Source organism: Myotis lucifugus, unplaced genomic scaffold (genome assembly GCF_000147115.1).
Source record: "Myotis lucifugus unplaced genomic scaffold, Myoluc2.0 scaffold_87, whole genome shotgun sequence".
NCBI classification, from domain to species: domain Eukaryota; kingdom Metazoa; phylum Chordata; class Mammalia; order Chiroptera; family Vespertilionidae; genus Myotis; species Myotis lucifugus.
Genome location: NW_005871135.1, coordinates 4503187 through 4520042, shown reverse-complemented (window position 1 = coordinate 4520042; position 16856 = coordinate 4503187). Strand labels below are relative to the sequence as shown.

Here is a 16856-nt window from a genome sequence, read left to right as displayed (position 1 = left end):
CTGTTCATCAGATTATTTATTCGCTTGATTTTTAGATTCACTTGTTGATAGATGTGTATTTGTTGTTCATAATTTTTATATTTACCTTTTTCTTCTTCCTCTCTTAAAAGAATACCTTTCAACATTTCATATAATACTGGTTTGGTGGTGATAAACTCCTTTAGCTTTTCTTCATTTTTTTTATTATTTTTTATTTTTTTTATTCTTTAAAAAATACTATAATAAGTATTACAAACGGTATTACATATGTGTCCTTCTCTCCCCCCCCCCGCCCTTGACAAACCCCTACCCTCCCTTACCCCCCAGTGTCTTATGTCCATTAGTTATGCTTATATGCATGCATACAAGTCCTTCGGTTGATCTCTTACTCCCCTCCCTTCTGCCCCCCAACTCTCTCTGGCCTTCCCACTGCAGTTTGACAATCAGTTTGAGGCAGCTCTGCCTCTGTATCTATTATTGTTCAAAAGTTTGTAATGGTCTTTATTATCCATGAATGAGTGAGATCATGTGGTATTTTTCCTTCATTGACTGGCTTGTTTCACTTAGCATAATGCTCTCCAGTTCCATCCATGATGTTGCAAATGGTAGGAGTTCCTTCTTTTTAACTTTAGCAGTTTCTTGTAAAGTTAAGTATACACTTACCATATGATCCAGATATTCTACTCCAAATATTTATCTAAGAGAAATGAAGACATATATCCAGAAAAGACTTGTATCAAATGTTCATAATAGTTGTATTCATAGTAGCCAAAACTAGAAATAATCCAAATGTCCATCAGCAAGTAAAAGGATAAACAAATGTCTGTATATTTACAGAATAGAAAGCTACCCAGATTAAAAAGGAACAAACTATTGATAAACACAAAACCATGGGTAATCTGACAAGACATTACATTGAGCAGAGGAAGCCAGAAACAAAATGTACAAATTATTCATATGCAGTTTGAGAATAAGATTTTCACAATAAATACAAATATTGAATCATTATGTCGTTATGTTGTACACCTGAAACTAATATAATGTTGTACATCAAATTATATCTCAATTTTTAAAAATGGGAATACATTAAATAAGTGAAGGGGGTGGAGGAACAAGCTAATCTATGGTGTTAGAAGTCAGAATAGTAATTACAGGTGATTTTCTATCCCTGATCTTCCACTGGCAAGGTTATGCCCACAGGTACTCGTATACTTTGCAAACTTTTACACTGCTTACCATCACTTCAGTGTTGAGATGCCCTACTTTCTCAGCAATTATAAATGTCCATACCAGCTAATGCATAAGATACAACTGCCATTCTGAATGGCACATACAGTTCAGCTATATTTATAAATCAGGGTATGTAAAAGTATTTCATTGGAGACACTTAATTGAGGAACCTATATCCATATTTTTTCAAACCAGCAGAGAACTCACCTCTGATCTCTTGTCTGGCTGCAATAGAAGGATGGTCAGATTTAGACCAAGGAGAAGAAGGTTCCTCAACAATGATGATGCATGGTCACCCATAGAGGCCACAAAGCCAGGTTATTCAATAAACCCACAGATACATTGCCTGATGGTCACTGAGCTTTTCAAAGGCTTTTGGAATTACTTGAGACGTAGAAGAAATAATGTATTGTCTGAAATCCTATATAATAAAAGCCTAGGTAGCATCATGCCCTTGCACAACACTCTCGCGTGACATTGTCACAAGATGGCCTCCACAAGATGGTTGCCACAAGATGGCCACCACAAGATGGCTGGCAGGGGAGGGCAGTTGGGGGCAATCCGGCCAGCAGGGGAAGGCAGCTGGGGACGATCGGGCCAGCAGGGTAAGGCAGTTGGGGGCGACCAGGCCAGCAGGGGAGGGCAGTTGTGGGTGATTGGGCCGGCAGGGGAGCAGTTAGGCGTCAATCAGGCTGGCAGCGGGGCGGTTAGGGGCAATCAGGCAGGCAGGCAGGTGAGCGGTTAGGAGCCAGCAGTCCCATATTGTGAGAGTGATGTCTGACTGCCAGTTAAGCCCGATCCTGGATCAGGCCTAAACCGGAAGTCGGACATCCCCTGAGGGGTCCCATTTTGGAGAGGGTGCAAGCCAGGCTGAGGGATACCCCCCATGCATGAATTTCGTGCACCAGGCCTCTAGTACTAAAATAAATTGATAAAATTAAAATTATAAATGTTTAGTGAAATGTCTACAAAATGCAATGCGTTAACTAGTCAACTAATACCCGCCTTGACATATATGTAAATTATATGAAGTGGGGCATGTGGATGCATTTTAATATGTTTGGTATTATATAGGATGAGTTATCCAAAAACAGATTTTCCTTAACCAAATGAAGGCCAGAAAATCATTGCCCTGATTACATGCCATATTGTAACTTTTCTGGTACATCTAATAAATGCCTCTTTCTTTTTTGTGGACAAGGAGATCACTTCTTTCATTTCTGAATCACAAGGAAAGTCAGTCTATGTGGTCCTGGGAACCAGGAGTGCAAGCTCTTAAAGAGAAACCCCTGAATGACCACTGGGCAAGAACTGGGCAGCTGGCACTTGTCAGAGCCTTTCCCTGCATGAGCCCCTGAGCCTGGGGCACACTTGCAGTCACTCCATTTCTTCTTATTCTGCTGCCCTGCATGCCATCCCAAGATCTGTGGCAGCAACCAACAGTGTCTTGGGTCACACTACCTGGGATTTTTCCATCAAGCTATTTCCCTCAACCCAGCATCCCAGATCCAGGAAAATTCATAGAGCATAAGTCATTTGAACATGTGCCAACTGGAGTTTTTGTGACTGCTGACCTTCAGAATGGAAAGAACACGAGTTGAGGGGGCACCATGACCCAAGCCATGGTCTGCATAGGAAAGACTGCTTAGCACAGGTTGGACACAGCACTTGGCTGTGGGTTCTGACATTTACAAGTTTTATGACCTTACAGAAATCTCTTCTTCCTGAGCTTCCAACATCTCATCTGCAAAATGCAAGAAGAATTCCAATTTACGTATATTTTACCACAATTTAAAAAGTATGGCAGACTCCTTCTCCACCCTATAGGGTAAGTGGGGAGGAAGTGGAAACTGGGCTCTGTCCTGAGTCCCTCTCATTAAGAAAAGAACTGAGAACGAAGACAAGAACAGCTCTTGGATGTCCCTATGGTGGCAATGGGGGAGCTTGGGGTTGGAGCTTCACTGATGTGGCTAGCGGGGAGCCAGAGAAGGGAAGTCAGAAGCAGATGGGGAGATAAATGGGAACAGCTTTTCCGACTTCAGGGAACCACTTCTCACTGAACATCATCGTGGTCTGCGGAGTGCAAGTCACAGATCAGAGGAAAGACAGCAAGCCTGGAAACAGTGAGTCATGGAAGAGGAAAGAAGGTGTCACTCACCTAAAGAGGAAAAGAATGACCAGAAGACAGCACATTACAGTGCAGAAGTCTCCATGTGAAGCTCCTTACAGATTCATCTGGAAGTGTATTAACATCAACCATGCGCACCATATCACCACACCCTCCACCCTCCATTCCGCCATCCCTGCTGGGATTTGTTTGGCTTCTGGGGTCTTGAGTGGGGCACATGGTGGAAATTGGCCACATGTTGGACTTTCTCTGCTCTCTCCTACCACTTCGTGTAGCCAAAGGACTCTGGGCAAGTCACCTAATTTTTCAGCACCTCCACTTTCTCCTTTGTGAAGCAGCAAAAGCTACTCATAGGGCTGTTCGTATGAGTTCATGAAGTAGGCAGATAAAGCACAGCCCACAGAGTAGGCTCTTAATAAATGCATGTCCCCTATCCCTTATTTAATGGTGCATGTCAGAGTTGTGAACTCATTTTCTATTTCCATCAGGTCAGAGAGCACGAGAAGACACAGCAGGGGATTTTGAATGGAGAACAGGAACCATTTCCCATAATAAATGTGTATATAAGATGACATGTTAAATAGAGCCCTTGTTATAAGGGTTAAAACCTGCCAAATAGGCAGCTTTATTCATAACTAGGGGCCCAGTCCATGAATTCATGCGCCTTGAAAGGAACTGTGGGCCACAAGGCTGCAGTAGGCCCATCCTCCACGCCCCGCCCAACACCTCCAACTGCAGCCCAGTCCCCTGTCTGCTGGCAGCCCCCGCTCCTGCTGCCGCTGCTCCCACACACTGTTGCCCCAATCTCCCCTCAGGAGCAGAGGGAGGTGGAGAAGCTCTCAGGGGTGATCAGGGCCAGCAGCCGCTGCTCCCACCTATTGATGGCGCTGAGTGATCAGGACCGGTGCCAGGCACTGGTAGTGGGTGCAAGTGGCGGCTCTAGCATCTGCAGCGGATGTAAGCGCCAGGCAGGATGGTGGCTCATGGGAGCAAAGAATTTTCAGTAACCACCAGAGGCTCACCCTGATGACAGCGACTGACACCCTGCCTTGGTCTGGCACCCCTGCTCACCTGCTCCACCATCCTGCTGTGGCCAACACCCACCATGTTCCGCACACGCCCCCTGGTGGTCAGCGCATATCATAGTGACCAGTTGTTCAGTTGTTCGGTTGTTCCTCGTCTATTTGCATATTATTAGTACTAGAGGCCCAGTGCATGAAATTCATGCACTGGGGGTGGGGGGGTGTCCCTCAGCCCAGCCTGCACTCTCTCCAATCTGGGACCCCTCAGGGGATGTCTGACTGCTGGTTTAGGGATCGGACCTAAACCCGCAGTCGGCCTTCCCTCTCACTCTTCGGGACTGCTGGTTCCCAACCATTCACCTGCCTGCCTGCCTGCCTGCCTGATTGTCCCTAACTGCTTCTGCCTGCCAGCCTGATCACCCCTAACTGCCCTCCCCTGCTGGCCTAATCGCCCACAACTGCCCTCCCCTGCTGGTCATCTTGTGGCTATGGGCGCCTCCATTTTGAGGGCATGGCAGTCAATTAGCATATTTCCTCCTTATTGGCTGTAGGCACCGCCATCTTTGAGGGTGGGGCAGTCAATTAGCATATTCCCTCCTTGTTGGCTGTGGGCGCCACCATCTTTGTAACGGCATGGGGGTCAATTAGCACGTTCCTCTTTATTAATAGGATATAGGATAGTTAAACAATGGGGGGGAACTGCAAATGCCCATTGACTGTTGACTAGATAAGTCAGTTATGGTGTACATGAAATATTTACTCAGCAATGAAGACAAAATGCTCATACACACAGCAATATGTTGAGCAAAAGAAGTCAGACACATAATAGGGTGGACTGTGTTTCTATCCAAACGAAATTCAAAACCAGGCAAAACTAACCAACCATGATAGCAGTCGGGATAATGGTTATATTTTGGAGGGTTTTGACAGGGAAGAGATACAAAAAAAGCCTTCTAGAGTGCTGGAAATGTTCTATGTCTTGATTTCTTTGGTGGTTACTTAAGTTTATACTTATGTAAAAATACATGCCCATTGTTGTATGTTGTCCTCCAAGGACATTTACAGGTTTTATGACCTCATAGAAATGTCTTCTTTCTGAGCTTCTGTGGCAGGGGGATCTGCCACAGAAGTCTGCAGTAGTGTCCTGCCACATAGTCCTGAAACTCAAAGTACCACACCTGAAGTTGTACATATGGTTCAAAAGTTCTTTCAGCAAAAGTATAGAGATTGAGAACAAAAAACTTATTCGACCTAGGCTGGGAGGAAATCAAACATGATTAATGGGTAAGATAGTGAGAGTGTTTCGCTATAATTCCCTTAATAGTGCCCTATAAAGCCATCTTTGATGTTTTAATATTCCTTACTGTCATTCATATAAATTTTAGTTTAAAGGCCATTTTTATAGAAAAGCATGTGTAAGTAGAAAAGTGGGTTGTAAGAATGCCTAACATGTTGACACGTTTTTTCTCAAACATTGTTAGCAGAGTGGTCTGTGTGTCTACAGAGTGGACTACAGTCCTGGCATCACTGCTATTCTGTACTTCCACAATTTAACTTCTGAAGTTCTTTGCTTACAATTATTTTGAGCCGTTGCCAGGTTAACTGTGATGCCACTGTCGTGGTGTTCTTTGCGGTTCCAGGGCATGGGCCCACAGACGCAAAACAGAACTAAAAACCCAGATCTGCTGAATTAGGCCACCCATGTTTCCCAGCCCCATGAACATCCTTCCCACATGCGGAGAATTTCCCCCAAAGGAGCAAGCCAGAAAACTCACTTCCCCACCTCTCTTGGAGCTGGAGTGCAGGCATGTGAGCTAGGCTCTGCCAATCAGATGCAAAATAGAAATGACTTCAATTCCAAGTAGAGAAAAATAGGGAAGCAGGCGTCATGCAGAACCATTTTCTGGCCAGGGTGGCTATAGAGGCAGCCAGCTTTCAGGGGCAGCAAGGGCAGCGGAGGTGCCATCATGCCTGTGTGTGGTGGCAGCAGCAGAGGCATCTCCCTGGAGCAATAGCAGCTGTTCCTGGGCAGGAAGTCTCTGCGCATAATCCTCTGGTCCTGCCAGTGTGTCCAGGAGCTATGCAACATCCTATAATAAATTCCTTCCTGCTTAAATGGGCAGAGGGATGTTCTGTTGTTTGTGCTTACAGCCCTGAATGAGTCATGACGTACTGTGTCAGCCAACCTTCTCCAGAGAAACAGAACCAATAGAATACGTGTGTGTGTGCGCACGCGCAAATGCATATGTGACTTTATTTTTAGGATTGGCTCACTTAATCGTCAGGGTTGGCAAGTCTGAAATCCATAGGGCAGGTCAGCAGGCTGAACACTCAGGCAGAGTTGGTGCTGTAGTCTTGAAGCAGAATTTCTTCTCTGAAGCCTTCAGTTTTTGTTCTTCAGGGTTTTTCAGCTTATTAGATAAGGCTGACTCGAGTTATAAATGATAATCTCCTTTTCTTAAAGTCAGCTGATTATAGATGTTAACCATACATGTCTGAAAAATACATTTATAGCCACTAGATTAGGTTTTGATTAAATAACTGTAGTCCAGCCAAGATGAAGCAATGCTAATCATCACACCACCAAATCTAAATTCCAGGAATGGGCATTGATATTACAAGCATGAAGATCTTTCACGCTGAAGAAGCCTTCCTAGTGCATTTGACCAAAGTTTCCACTTGCAAAAAATTCATACACAGTTGTCCATACAAAATGAAGTCCATTCAATCTAGGCAGCTGCATTTAAGAGGAGACTGTTGCTGAAATCCATCCCATCCCACAGCCCTTTGCCTGGCCCCCACTGCTACCCTCGCTCAGCTGGACCTTGGCCACAGCCTCCTCACTGTTCTGCTGGCTTCCAGTTCTTCCTGCTCTGCTGTGTCGTCCAGCTTTCTAAAACACTGGTCTGATTGTGTCTCCGCTGATGAAAATTCCGCCCAGAGCCATCGTAGTTCTCTGTCACCTACGCCCAAGGTTTGGCTGTCCAAGTCAGCAGCCATCAAGGTTTGGTTGCAAGCAACAGACTCCAACTCTGACCCATCTCAGTGCAAGAAGGATTCAAAGAACAGCCTGGAGGATGGAAGGAAACGCTGATGTCTTGAGGTCAGGAATCCAGGCTTCCCTGGTGATCTTGGGAGCAGGAACGAATGGACAGGCTTTTCTGACAGGGCATCAGTCAAAGTCCGTCATCTCAACCTCCATGCAACTCCCTCCACTGAAGGCCAGTGTCGCAGGAGAGGGTGTTTGATTGGCCAGGACTGATTCATAGGCCCACCCTTTGGCCAGGAGAGGGTCACTGATGGAGTCACCAAGACTGAAATTAAGAAGAGGGGTGGGTTCTCAGGCAAGGTAAAGGTATTAGCAGAAGAGGGGAAATAGATATGGGCAAGTGAGATGAGACACAAGCACTTCATGCCCACTTTCCAGCACGTAAGGGACCCTTCCAGATCAGAGCAACTGTGGGAGCAGGAAAGGACTGCATTCTCTGCATTCAACAGGGTCAGGGGGAATGGAGGCAGCTCCAGCCAACAAAAGAGAAACAAAGGCTTTCTGGACCTTAAGACAGGAGGCCCAGCCCCAGGGACCCTCAGCTTGGACCCTGTTCCTCCCGTTGTTTCTGGGCTATTGTTCTCCTCCAGGATCCCTAAAGCCCAAAGTGCACAGCATGAAGGACCTTTCTCAGCCTTTTACTTTATGCTTCTGACCTCCCCTCTCTTTGCTGGCTAAGGGGGTCTATGTGGCTGTGGAAAGGGTATATGTGCTCAGGGGTCAAGCAGTGGAGGGCAGAGCCGAGTGAGTTAGAAGGGAAATCGCACTTATTTATCGTCTGCTCTGCTCCCACTGGAATGTGAGCTCCGTGCCGGCAGAAGCCTTGTCTGTCTTCATCACTCAGTAGCCTGTGACAATAACTGGCATGTAGTAAGCAGTTAAGAAAATAAATATTTGTGATGGAACAAATAGCACGCAAGTAATTGGGAGGCTTGCACCCCACCTTCTGCCTTTAACCCTGAGCCAGACAGATGAGATTAAGCCTGGAACTGAGTCAAACCAGGAAGCAAGAAGAAACTGGATGGCTGTCCCAACCTGGCTCTGGCCCCTGTGGGGGCATGTCACGTGACCACCCTGAGTCCCAGTTTCCTCCGTTTTGAAAGGGGGATTTTTATACCATCTCCTTTATGAGGATTAAGTGTGTACAACTGTAAGCACTCTCCTCCCCAGCTGCCCTTCATCTCTGTTGTATGCTCTGTAAGGGAGGAGACTTTTCATCAGACGGTGGGAGCTGGGGAGTTGAGTGTTTTAGGAGAACAGCCTGGAGGAGGTGATGCCTAACTCATGGGGTAAATGAAGCATCAATGGTGGGAGATCTAGGCAGTGATGTGCCCCAGGGATCCCAGGGGAAAGTCCCATGCTGCAACCTGGAGCACATCTGGCTAGTGGCTAAGAGAAAGGTCATTTCACTGTTGCCTCTGCTTGTGGGGATGGGATCAGAAGAGATGCATAACAGGCAATTGGAAAAAAGAATTTTATTCACTTCATGGGGAACAGCTGCCATGAGTCAAGACCTGGATGGAGACAGAGCTCTGGTGGCTTCTGACCAGTGGCCTGAAAAAAGCCTACCTGTTCTTTCTATATCCTCAGACCAGAATCTAAGTTGGGGCCCCCAAAAGAACACCCACCTCTTTGCCCCCTCCATGCAGGCACAGATTCAGGCAATGCATTCTTGTTAACATTAGATTCTCCTGCTCTGTAGATATCTCCCTGAACAGGAAAATTAACATTCTAGAGTCTAGAATCTAGACATTAAGACCAAGACTGATCTGACATACCAACCAGTATTTTGGATCAGCAACCAGGAACATTTTGAATCGCCAATCAGAAGTCTAGAATGCAAAATAAGAACCCTCTAACTTTCTGCATGATTTCATCAGGAACTCTGAATTTTAGAATGCCTATATTCCAAATCAACCATAAATCTGGCAACCAGGAACCCAGTTTTCTGGCATGCCAATGAGAACCACTTCTAACATTCTGGATGGTTAACCAGGAATTCAGTATTCTAGAATGACAAACAAGACCACAACATTCAACATAACGGGTGAAAGACACAAAATTCTACATTTCAACCCCGATATTCTCGATGCCAAACTAGAAACCCAATGTTTAAGACGGTCCACCTTGGCCCCGGCACTCTGGAAAGGCAAGCAAAAGGCCCTCTCCTCCAGAATTCTGCTGCCCTCAGAGCTCTGTGGATGGCCGCTCCACACCAGGCTCATCATCCTGCAGAGGATCAGGTACGTGGAAGGAAACATAGGGACAAGTCTTGGTGTTGAGGCAAACCAGCTTCTTCAGTGTGGCCGTCTTAACAATGTTGAAGCCCATCTCACCGCCAAATGTGCTTGACTTCCAGTACTCGGGAGAACAGATGGCATTCCCTAAGAGGCCCTTGAGGGAAAAGGGAGCCCCAATTTCTATCATACTCTCCCCAAAGATGGAGTTTGGATGGCACTTCTCAAGAAGCAGTCCCGGGTAGAACTCCAAGGCATCAATGTCTCCATATAGCTCCTCCAATTCAGCTGCCATCTCCTTCTCTCCTACAAGGGGAAGAAGCTGGGGTCAGAATCACTGTGCCATCCATTGAGATTAATCTGGGCAGGAAACCTAGGTCCACCTTTCTCTGGGGAAAATAAGGGACTTCAGAAAAACAGCTTGAGCAATTGAGCACATGCCCTAAACTCCGGCATTCTAGGTTGTCGAACAGGAACCCAGTTGTCAGGCATGCCAATGAGAACCACTTTTAACATTCTGGATGGTTAACCAGGAATTCAGTATTCTAGAATGACAAATGGTGACTGACCCCTCTCCAGGACTGCATCTAGGGAAGGAATTTGCTACGTACGGAGTCAAGGGTCTACCACCAAACAGCACGTGACCCTGAGCAACTCATCTCACTTCTCTGTGCCCTAATTTCCTGATCATTACAACAGGGAGAAGCTACCCATCTTGTTTCCTTCACAGGCAGGTTTTAAGGCCTTATCCTGGTCTAAGAGCCTGCATTCTACTGGAGTTCAAAGACATAATGTAACTAGTCCAAATCCACCCTCCCATAAGGCACTAGTACACAGCTATGGGTAGGTCATGTTACACTCTTGTCAAAACCTTTCAGTGGTTTCCCATTGTCTGTGACAAAGGTTTCCAAACTTGGCTGCCCAACAGCTGGGGATCAGCAATAGCAATAACACACACACACACACACACACACACACACACACGCACACACTCAGTCTTGGGGAGCATCCAGGCCTACTGAATCAGAATCTCTGGAATAGATATCCAGAGTTCAGTATTTTTAATCAGTTTTATAAGTGATTCTTAGGTAGCTGGTCTATAAATGGGTATTTAAGATCAACTAGACAGAATAAAACCCAAAATCTTTAGCACAAAATCCAAGATTCTATACAATTTGGCCCCAACCTCCTATCACTACCTCTACCTCACTCCCACATAAGCTCCTTGTCCAGCCACAACTATGACTATTCTGCATAGTAGACTTGTTTTTTATGACCTCTGTGCTTTTGTACTCTCTGTTCCTTTACCTAGAAGGCTGTTCCCTCTATTCTTTACCCAGAATATCCCTATTTATCCTTCAAACCCAGCTCAAAAGCTCCCTTCTCTCCCCTAGAAGAGTATTTGCCATCCCACACCCCTGTAATCCCAGTCACAGTCCTGGCCACATGTATTGGCCCATTCTGCTTCCTCAATGTCTCCTACACTTCAGTACAAGTTGATTGAGGGAGTGGACCGTATCCAGGAAGCAGCTTCTCACCTGTGAACTCCTGGAAAGAGGTGTAGGGCTTCATGCCAAACCTCTTGCGGTACTCATTGAAAGGCTGCAGCCGCTGCTCTCGAGATTCCTTGATGACGTCCATGGCCACGTGCAGGATGTGGTGGTCTATGTTCCTACCGCCACCAATCTGCCAAGAGACAAATACAGCCGTGGTCTGAGAGCTGGGCCACATTGCCCTGGAAAAGAACTGCAGGTCAGGAGTGCTTCCTGAGCTGGGACATGGCTCAACCTAGCCCTCACCATGCCAGGAACCTGATGCTAGGTCTGCCACTGCCTTGCTTTCTCAAGGACCCCCTGGGAGTCTACAATAGGGATAAGCTACCCATCCTCCCCATCTCTAACTGTGGAATGAGCCAGGAGGACCACTGTAGTAACTCACCAGCCACACCATTCCCCAACCATCTCAATTTAGGTGGGAAACCCCAACATCTTATTAAGGAAGGTTCTGTTTGGGTAGAACAGGTATAATTGAATGGGAATGAGGAAACACATATTTGGGTGAAATCATACAAGTTGGAGCAAAGCTAGCAGAGGCTGGTGGTGATCTCAGCTTGACCATTTACAAACTGTGGGGCTGTTGTGGTTGAATTGTGTGCCCCCAAAAAGATATGTTGAAGTCCTAACCCCCAGAACTGATGAAGGTGACCTTATGTGGAAATAGATGTAATTAGAGGTCATACTCTAGTGGGGTGGGCCCTAATCCAACATTTGATGTCCTGATAAAAAGAAAAACCAGAGGCACAGGTAGAACACCATGTTGAAGTGATGCTTCTACAAACCAAAGAACACCAAGAATTGCTGGAAACTGCCAGGAGCGGAGAGAAAGGCGTGGCACAGGTTCTCCCTTGGAACCTTCAGAGAGAACATGGCTCCACTGACACCTTCATTTTGGACTTTTAGCCTCCTGAACTAGTAAAGAATAAATTTCTGCTGTTTAAAGCCACCTCGTCTGTGGTCCTTTTGCAGCTACAGGAAACTAACACAGGGACCTTGGGCGAGTCCCCAAGTCTCAGTTCCCTCCTATGCAAAAACGGGGAAGGTAAGAGCATGCACCTGATATGGTTGGAAATAAGCCAGATAAAGTATGCAAAGCAGTTAGCACAGTGTTGGTCACATGCTGACCCCAAGATGGTAGCCATGTGTGGTGATTATCAGGGGAAGACCTGTTTTATCACTTCTCACACTCTCTTTATATTTTTTAAATATATTTCTTTATTGATTTCAGAGAGGAAGGAAGAGGGAGAGAGAGATAGAAACATCAGTGATGAGAGAGAATCATTGATCGGCTGCCTCCTGCATGCCCCCTACTGGGGATTGAGCCCGCAACCCAGGTATGTGCCCTTGGCCAGAATCGAACTTGGGACCCTTCAGTCCGCAGGCCGACGCTCTATCCACTGAGCCAAACAGGCTAGGGCTCTCATACTCTCTTTAATATCCTGGGAGTCAACACACTTCCATTGCCCTTCTGCCTTGTGCCAGAAAACAACAGGGCTTTCACATGCATTATCATGGTCATGCCTTAAAATTTCTTCAGAAACCATGCAGCCACGCACAAAAGCTATTGTCTCTGAAGAGAGGCCATAACGCAGCCAGCAGCTGCCCACTGATGGCAGCATATGCTAATTTCAGTCAAATTGCCAGGAGGAAACTTAAATCCATACGGTGCCACAACTTCATGATACATCTTAGGGACAAGGATTAGAGACAAACAGGATGAGGGGAGCTAAGATAAAGGACCTGGGAGCTTCCAAGTGTGGACACAAGGAGATTGAGGAGGGAGTTGGTTAGGAATTCCAGGGCAAAAGGCTGTATTCATTTGTTAGGGAAGCCATAACAAAGTACCACCAACTGGACAACCTAAACAACAGAAACTTATTTCCTCACAATTCTGGAGGCTACAAGTCCAACATCAAGGTTGTCAGCAGGGTTGATTTCATTCTGAGGCTCATAGATGGCCATCATCTCTCTATGTCTTCCCTCTGTGCATGTCTATATCCTAATCTCTTCTTATCAGAACACCAGTCAGACCAGGGCCCACACAATGACCCTCATTTAATCTTAATTTCCCCTTTAAAGACCCTATCTCCAAATACAGTCACTGGGGGTTAGGACAGAGATATTGGGGGGGGAGGGGGGAGGACTTTCACCATGTGAATTGGTAGGGAGAACATTCAACCCATAACAGAGGCCTATGATGTAATAAAGACCTGGTAGGTGCAGACACCTTCACATATATGACCATACCCTGAATGTCCTCCTGGTCCTCAAATTGCCATGCCTTCTGACCTAATGGCAATAAATGCTGTCCACTCCATCTGGAATGCAATCATCGCTGCCATTCCCTGGGCAATCCCTGTGCAGCGATCTCTGCTCAAACAACACTTCCTCGTCCACAGTCCCCAAGTCTGGCTCAGGAGCCCCTCTCCGAGGTCCCAATGCACTGTGGGCTTTGTGGAGTTTTGTGGACTGTGGTTTCTAACATGCTCTTTTTTAAAAATTCATACCAGAGAAGCATTTGGTACAGGGTCTAACATGCAGTAGTGCTCAAATGATGTCAGCCGTCATACGACTACCGTTCCTTTCTAAGGTATAAGCACCAAAAGGACAAGGATCCAAGAACCACACTGATCTTGGTCACCACTATGTCCCCAGCAGCTGGAGCAATGCCTGGCATCACCAAACGGACGAAAGGACAAGAGAATGAATGAAGGCATGCTCACAGCCACTCTGCAGGAGTGGCACTGTCCCCATTCTGCAGAAAAGAAAACGGGGATTTGGATCCAGGTCTGCTGAATCCCAGAGCCCACCCACCCTCACCACGGCTCCTCCAAGGCTTACCCGGCCAGCACTCTGGCGAGAGAAGGCGTCCACCAGGGCCTCCACCCCATGGTCCACCAGTATGGAGGTGTTGAACAGGAACTGCTCATAGCTGTAGTCCTGGGAGCCCACCGTGAAGGAGTCGGGCATGAGCGGGTGCCAGTGGTAGAGATGGTTGAACTCCAAGGCGATGCGGTTCTGGTACTGGAACTGGACGCTGAACAGCAGCTCCGGGTCGAACTTGAGCTGCAGGAAGTAGCCGCTCAGCTGCTGCACGTACTCCTCGATGACGATCTTGATGGTCTCCCCTGGGAGCAGGGTCAGCAGAGCACACGATATAGCCCCACTTGGGAAGCAGGCCAGTTCATAAACAGGGTTGCTTAGCGCTTCTTTATTGCTGTTGTTGTTGTTTTGCTTTATTTGGCTACATACACTTGTCTTTTGGGTAGGGGGTGTGAAAATGGAACTTCCTGTCTCAGGCAGCTCCTACCTTCCAAGGGGAAGTTATGGCCCAGCTAACCAGGACATGCAAAGAAAGTGTCTGAGAACTGGTTCTGTGACTCCTGGGTGACCACCCCCCCCCCCCCAGCCCATTTAAAGAAGTTGAAGCCTGGCTGTGGTGGCTCAGTGGATTGAGCATTGTCCCATGGACCAAGCAGTCCTGGGTTCAATTCCTAGTCAGGGCACATGCCCAGGTCGAGGGCTCGATCCCCAGTAGGGGGCATGCAGGAGGCAGCCGACCAGTGATTCTCATCGTTGATGTTTCTAACTCTCTCTCCCTCTCCCTTTCTCTCTGAAATCAATAAAAATATATTTAAAAGAGAAAAAAAAGAAGTTGGAGAGGCCACAAAAGATGGGAAAGTGGAGGCCAACTTAGTGAGGGCTCTCAGAGTGTGTGTAAGGGGGGTGGGGAGGGGGATTGGAAGAAACACCCCTAAAAGCAGCTGCAGCAGCAAGAGAGTGACACTAAGGACAGAAGGTGAATCTCGTCCCAAATATATTTCTTACATGTTCTTACACATCACAATTCTTATGCAGAGATTTTCCTCTGCTCCCTCAGAAACCAGCTACAAAGCAAAGAGCAAGGGAAGAAACAAATTGGACATCCCATACCAGAATGAAAACTGGTCACCTAGCTATGAAAAGAAACGGGTATTTTGCCCAATCAGCCATTAGACAAACGGGCTTTTAGCAAATTGATTGGACCCACTGGATTTGCAATCAGCTGACCTGGGTCCAAATCCTGGCCTCCCCATTTCTAGCCACTTGTGCTTGGGCCCCGTTACCTGATCTCTCTGAACTTGACTGTCCTTACCTGCGAAATGTGTATTATAATAGTATCAGTACAGTAATGGTCATAGGGTTGTTGGGAGGAGTAGAGAATGAAAGCATCTAAACTGCTTGGCACAGGGCCTGGCATCACAGGGAGTGTCAATACACGCAGGTGAGGAGCAGCAGCACCAAGTGTAGGTGTGAGGGGAGAATGCCCTCCCCAAACTCGCACATTCACCAAAGATCAGACTAAGGCTTGCATCCCCTCCCCACTCAGGAACGAGCTGCCCCTGTGAAGTGGTGGAAATAGCATAAACCTTGGTGGCAGCCAGACCTGGTTCAAGTCTTCTGCTGAGTGGTCTTGGGAGAATTCACTTGCCCTCTCTGAATCCTAATTTTCACAGGAAGAGTAATCATATCTGGGGCATGAGGCATTTGGGGAGGGTTAAATGAAGCACTGGATATTCGGCTTTATCACCTTTGGTCACAGCTCTATCACCAGTGAGATGCTGGGCAGCCTCCAGCCACAGACTTGCCCTCTCTGGTCAAGGTCTCTGCAATGCTGGAACTTCAGAACCAGCCCTTCTTCTTCTTTAGTCTGTATCTATTCCTGTTGCCTAGCTCTTCCAGGCTCCAGTGAATCAGGCCCTATAATTGGGACTAGCCCTCCCCAGGGGTGCCCAGAGGTGAGGAAAGGGGCTTACTGGTGACTCAGAGTAAATAAGATCTGGATGGGGTGTCAGAGGCCAAGCTCCCAGGCAGGAAGCCATCTGACATTTTAGGCTGCAGACTCGTCCCCTTAGGAGACACAAAAATATCCTGTCCCTGAGTCATCTAGAAGCTACCAAACTCCAGGAAGGCAGACACATGCAGGGCAGGAAACATGAGGATTTCTGAAGGCCAGAGAGCTGGGGTTTGCCCTGCACAGGCCAGGGATGTCATTCTGTGCAGTACACTGGGAAACTGAGACTTGGGATGGGTAATGAAATTGGCTGCGAGTCCACCCAGCTAATATCAACCATCACAGCCGTTTTCTGAAGGCCTACTATGTGTTGAGTGCTTTCTCATTCATCATCTCAACAAGTCCTTACCATCATCATTATCCCCAATGTCCACATTTGGAAACGGAGGCTCACAAAGGGGAATGGGCCTGCTCCGAGTCTCATAGATAGTAAGCCCGCCACCCCCTGCTTCTCAGAATGGAGGGCATGACCTTTCAGGACAGGACTGGTCCGGAGTCCTCACCTATGAGGATGAGGCGGGCAGTCTGGAAGAGCTGTTCATCTCCCCAGGTGGGGTGCTCAGCCTTCAGCAGGTCACACACGCGGTTGTGTTCGCGCAGCCAGAGCGTGGCATAAAGCATGAGCCCGGGAAGCAGTCCAAACACCTCCTGGCCCACAGCCATCCGGCTCTTGGGCGGAATGCCCTTTGGGTAGTGCATCAACACAGGCGCCTCTTCCACCGATGGCGGGTACATCTCTCCGCCCAGCATCTGCAGGATGGGGCCACCTGGCAACCTGGGGGCGGGGCAGGGCGCCTGCACCTACCACATCTGACTCCCTC

At 47.3% G+C, this 16856-nt stretch overlaps 1 protein-coding gene across 4 annotated transcripts in view; it reads right to left on the bottom strand.

Moving 5' to 3' along the window:
* Window positions 1-8865: 8865 nt before the first annotated feature.
* PTGS1 (prostaglandin-endoperoxide synthase 1) overlaps window positions 8866-16856 on the bottom strand; it is a 19699-nt gene continuing 11708 nt past the window's right edge. For all 4 annotated transcript variants that reach the window (XM_006091131.3, XM_023755966.1, XM_023755967.1 and 1 more), the window contains 4 exons: window positions 16539-16785; window positions 14043-14329; window positions 11184-11331; window positions 8866-9951 (listed from right to left, as the gene is read on the bottom strand). In XM_006091131.3, the coding sequence (XP_006091193.3) occupies window positions 9596-9951; window positions 11184-11331; window positions 14043-14329; window positions 16539-16785 (1038 nt within the window). In that variant the 3' untranslated portion in view covers window positions 8866-9595. The remainder of the gene's footprint in view (window positions 9952-11183; window positions 11332-14042; window positions 14330-16538; window positions 16786-16856) is intronic.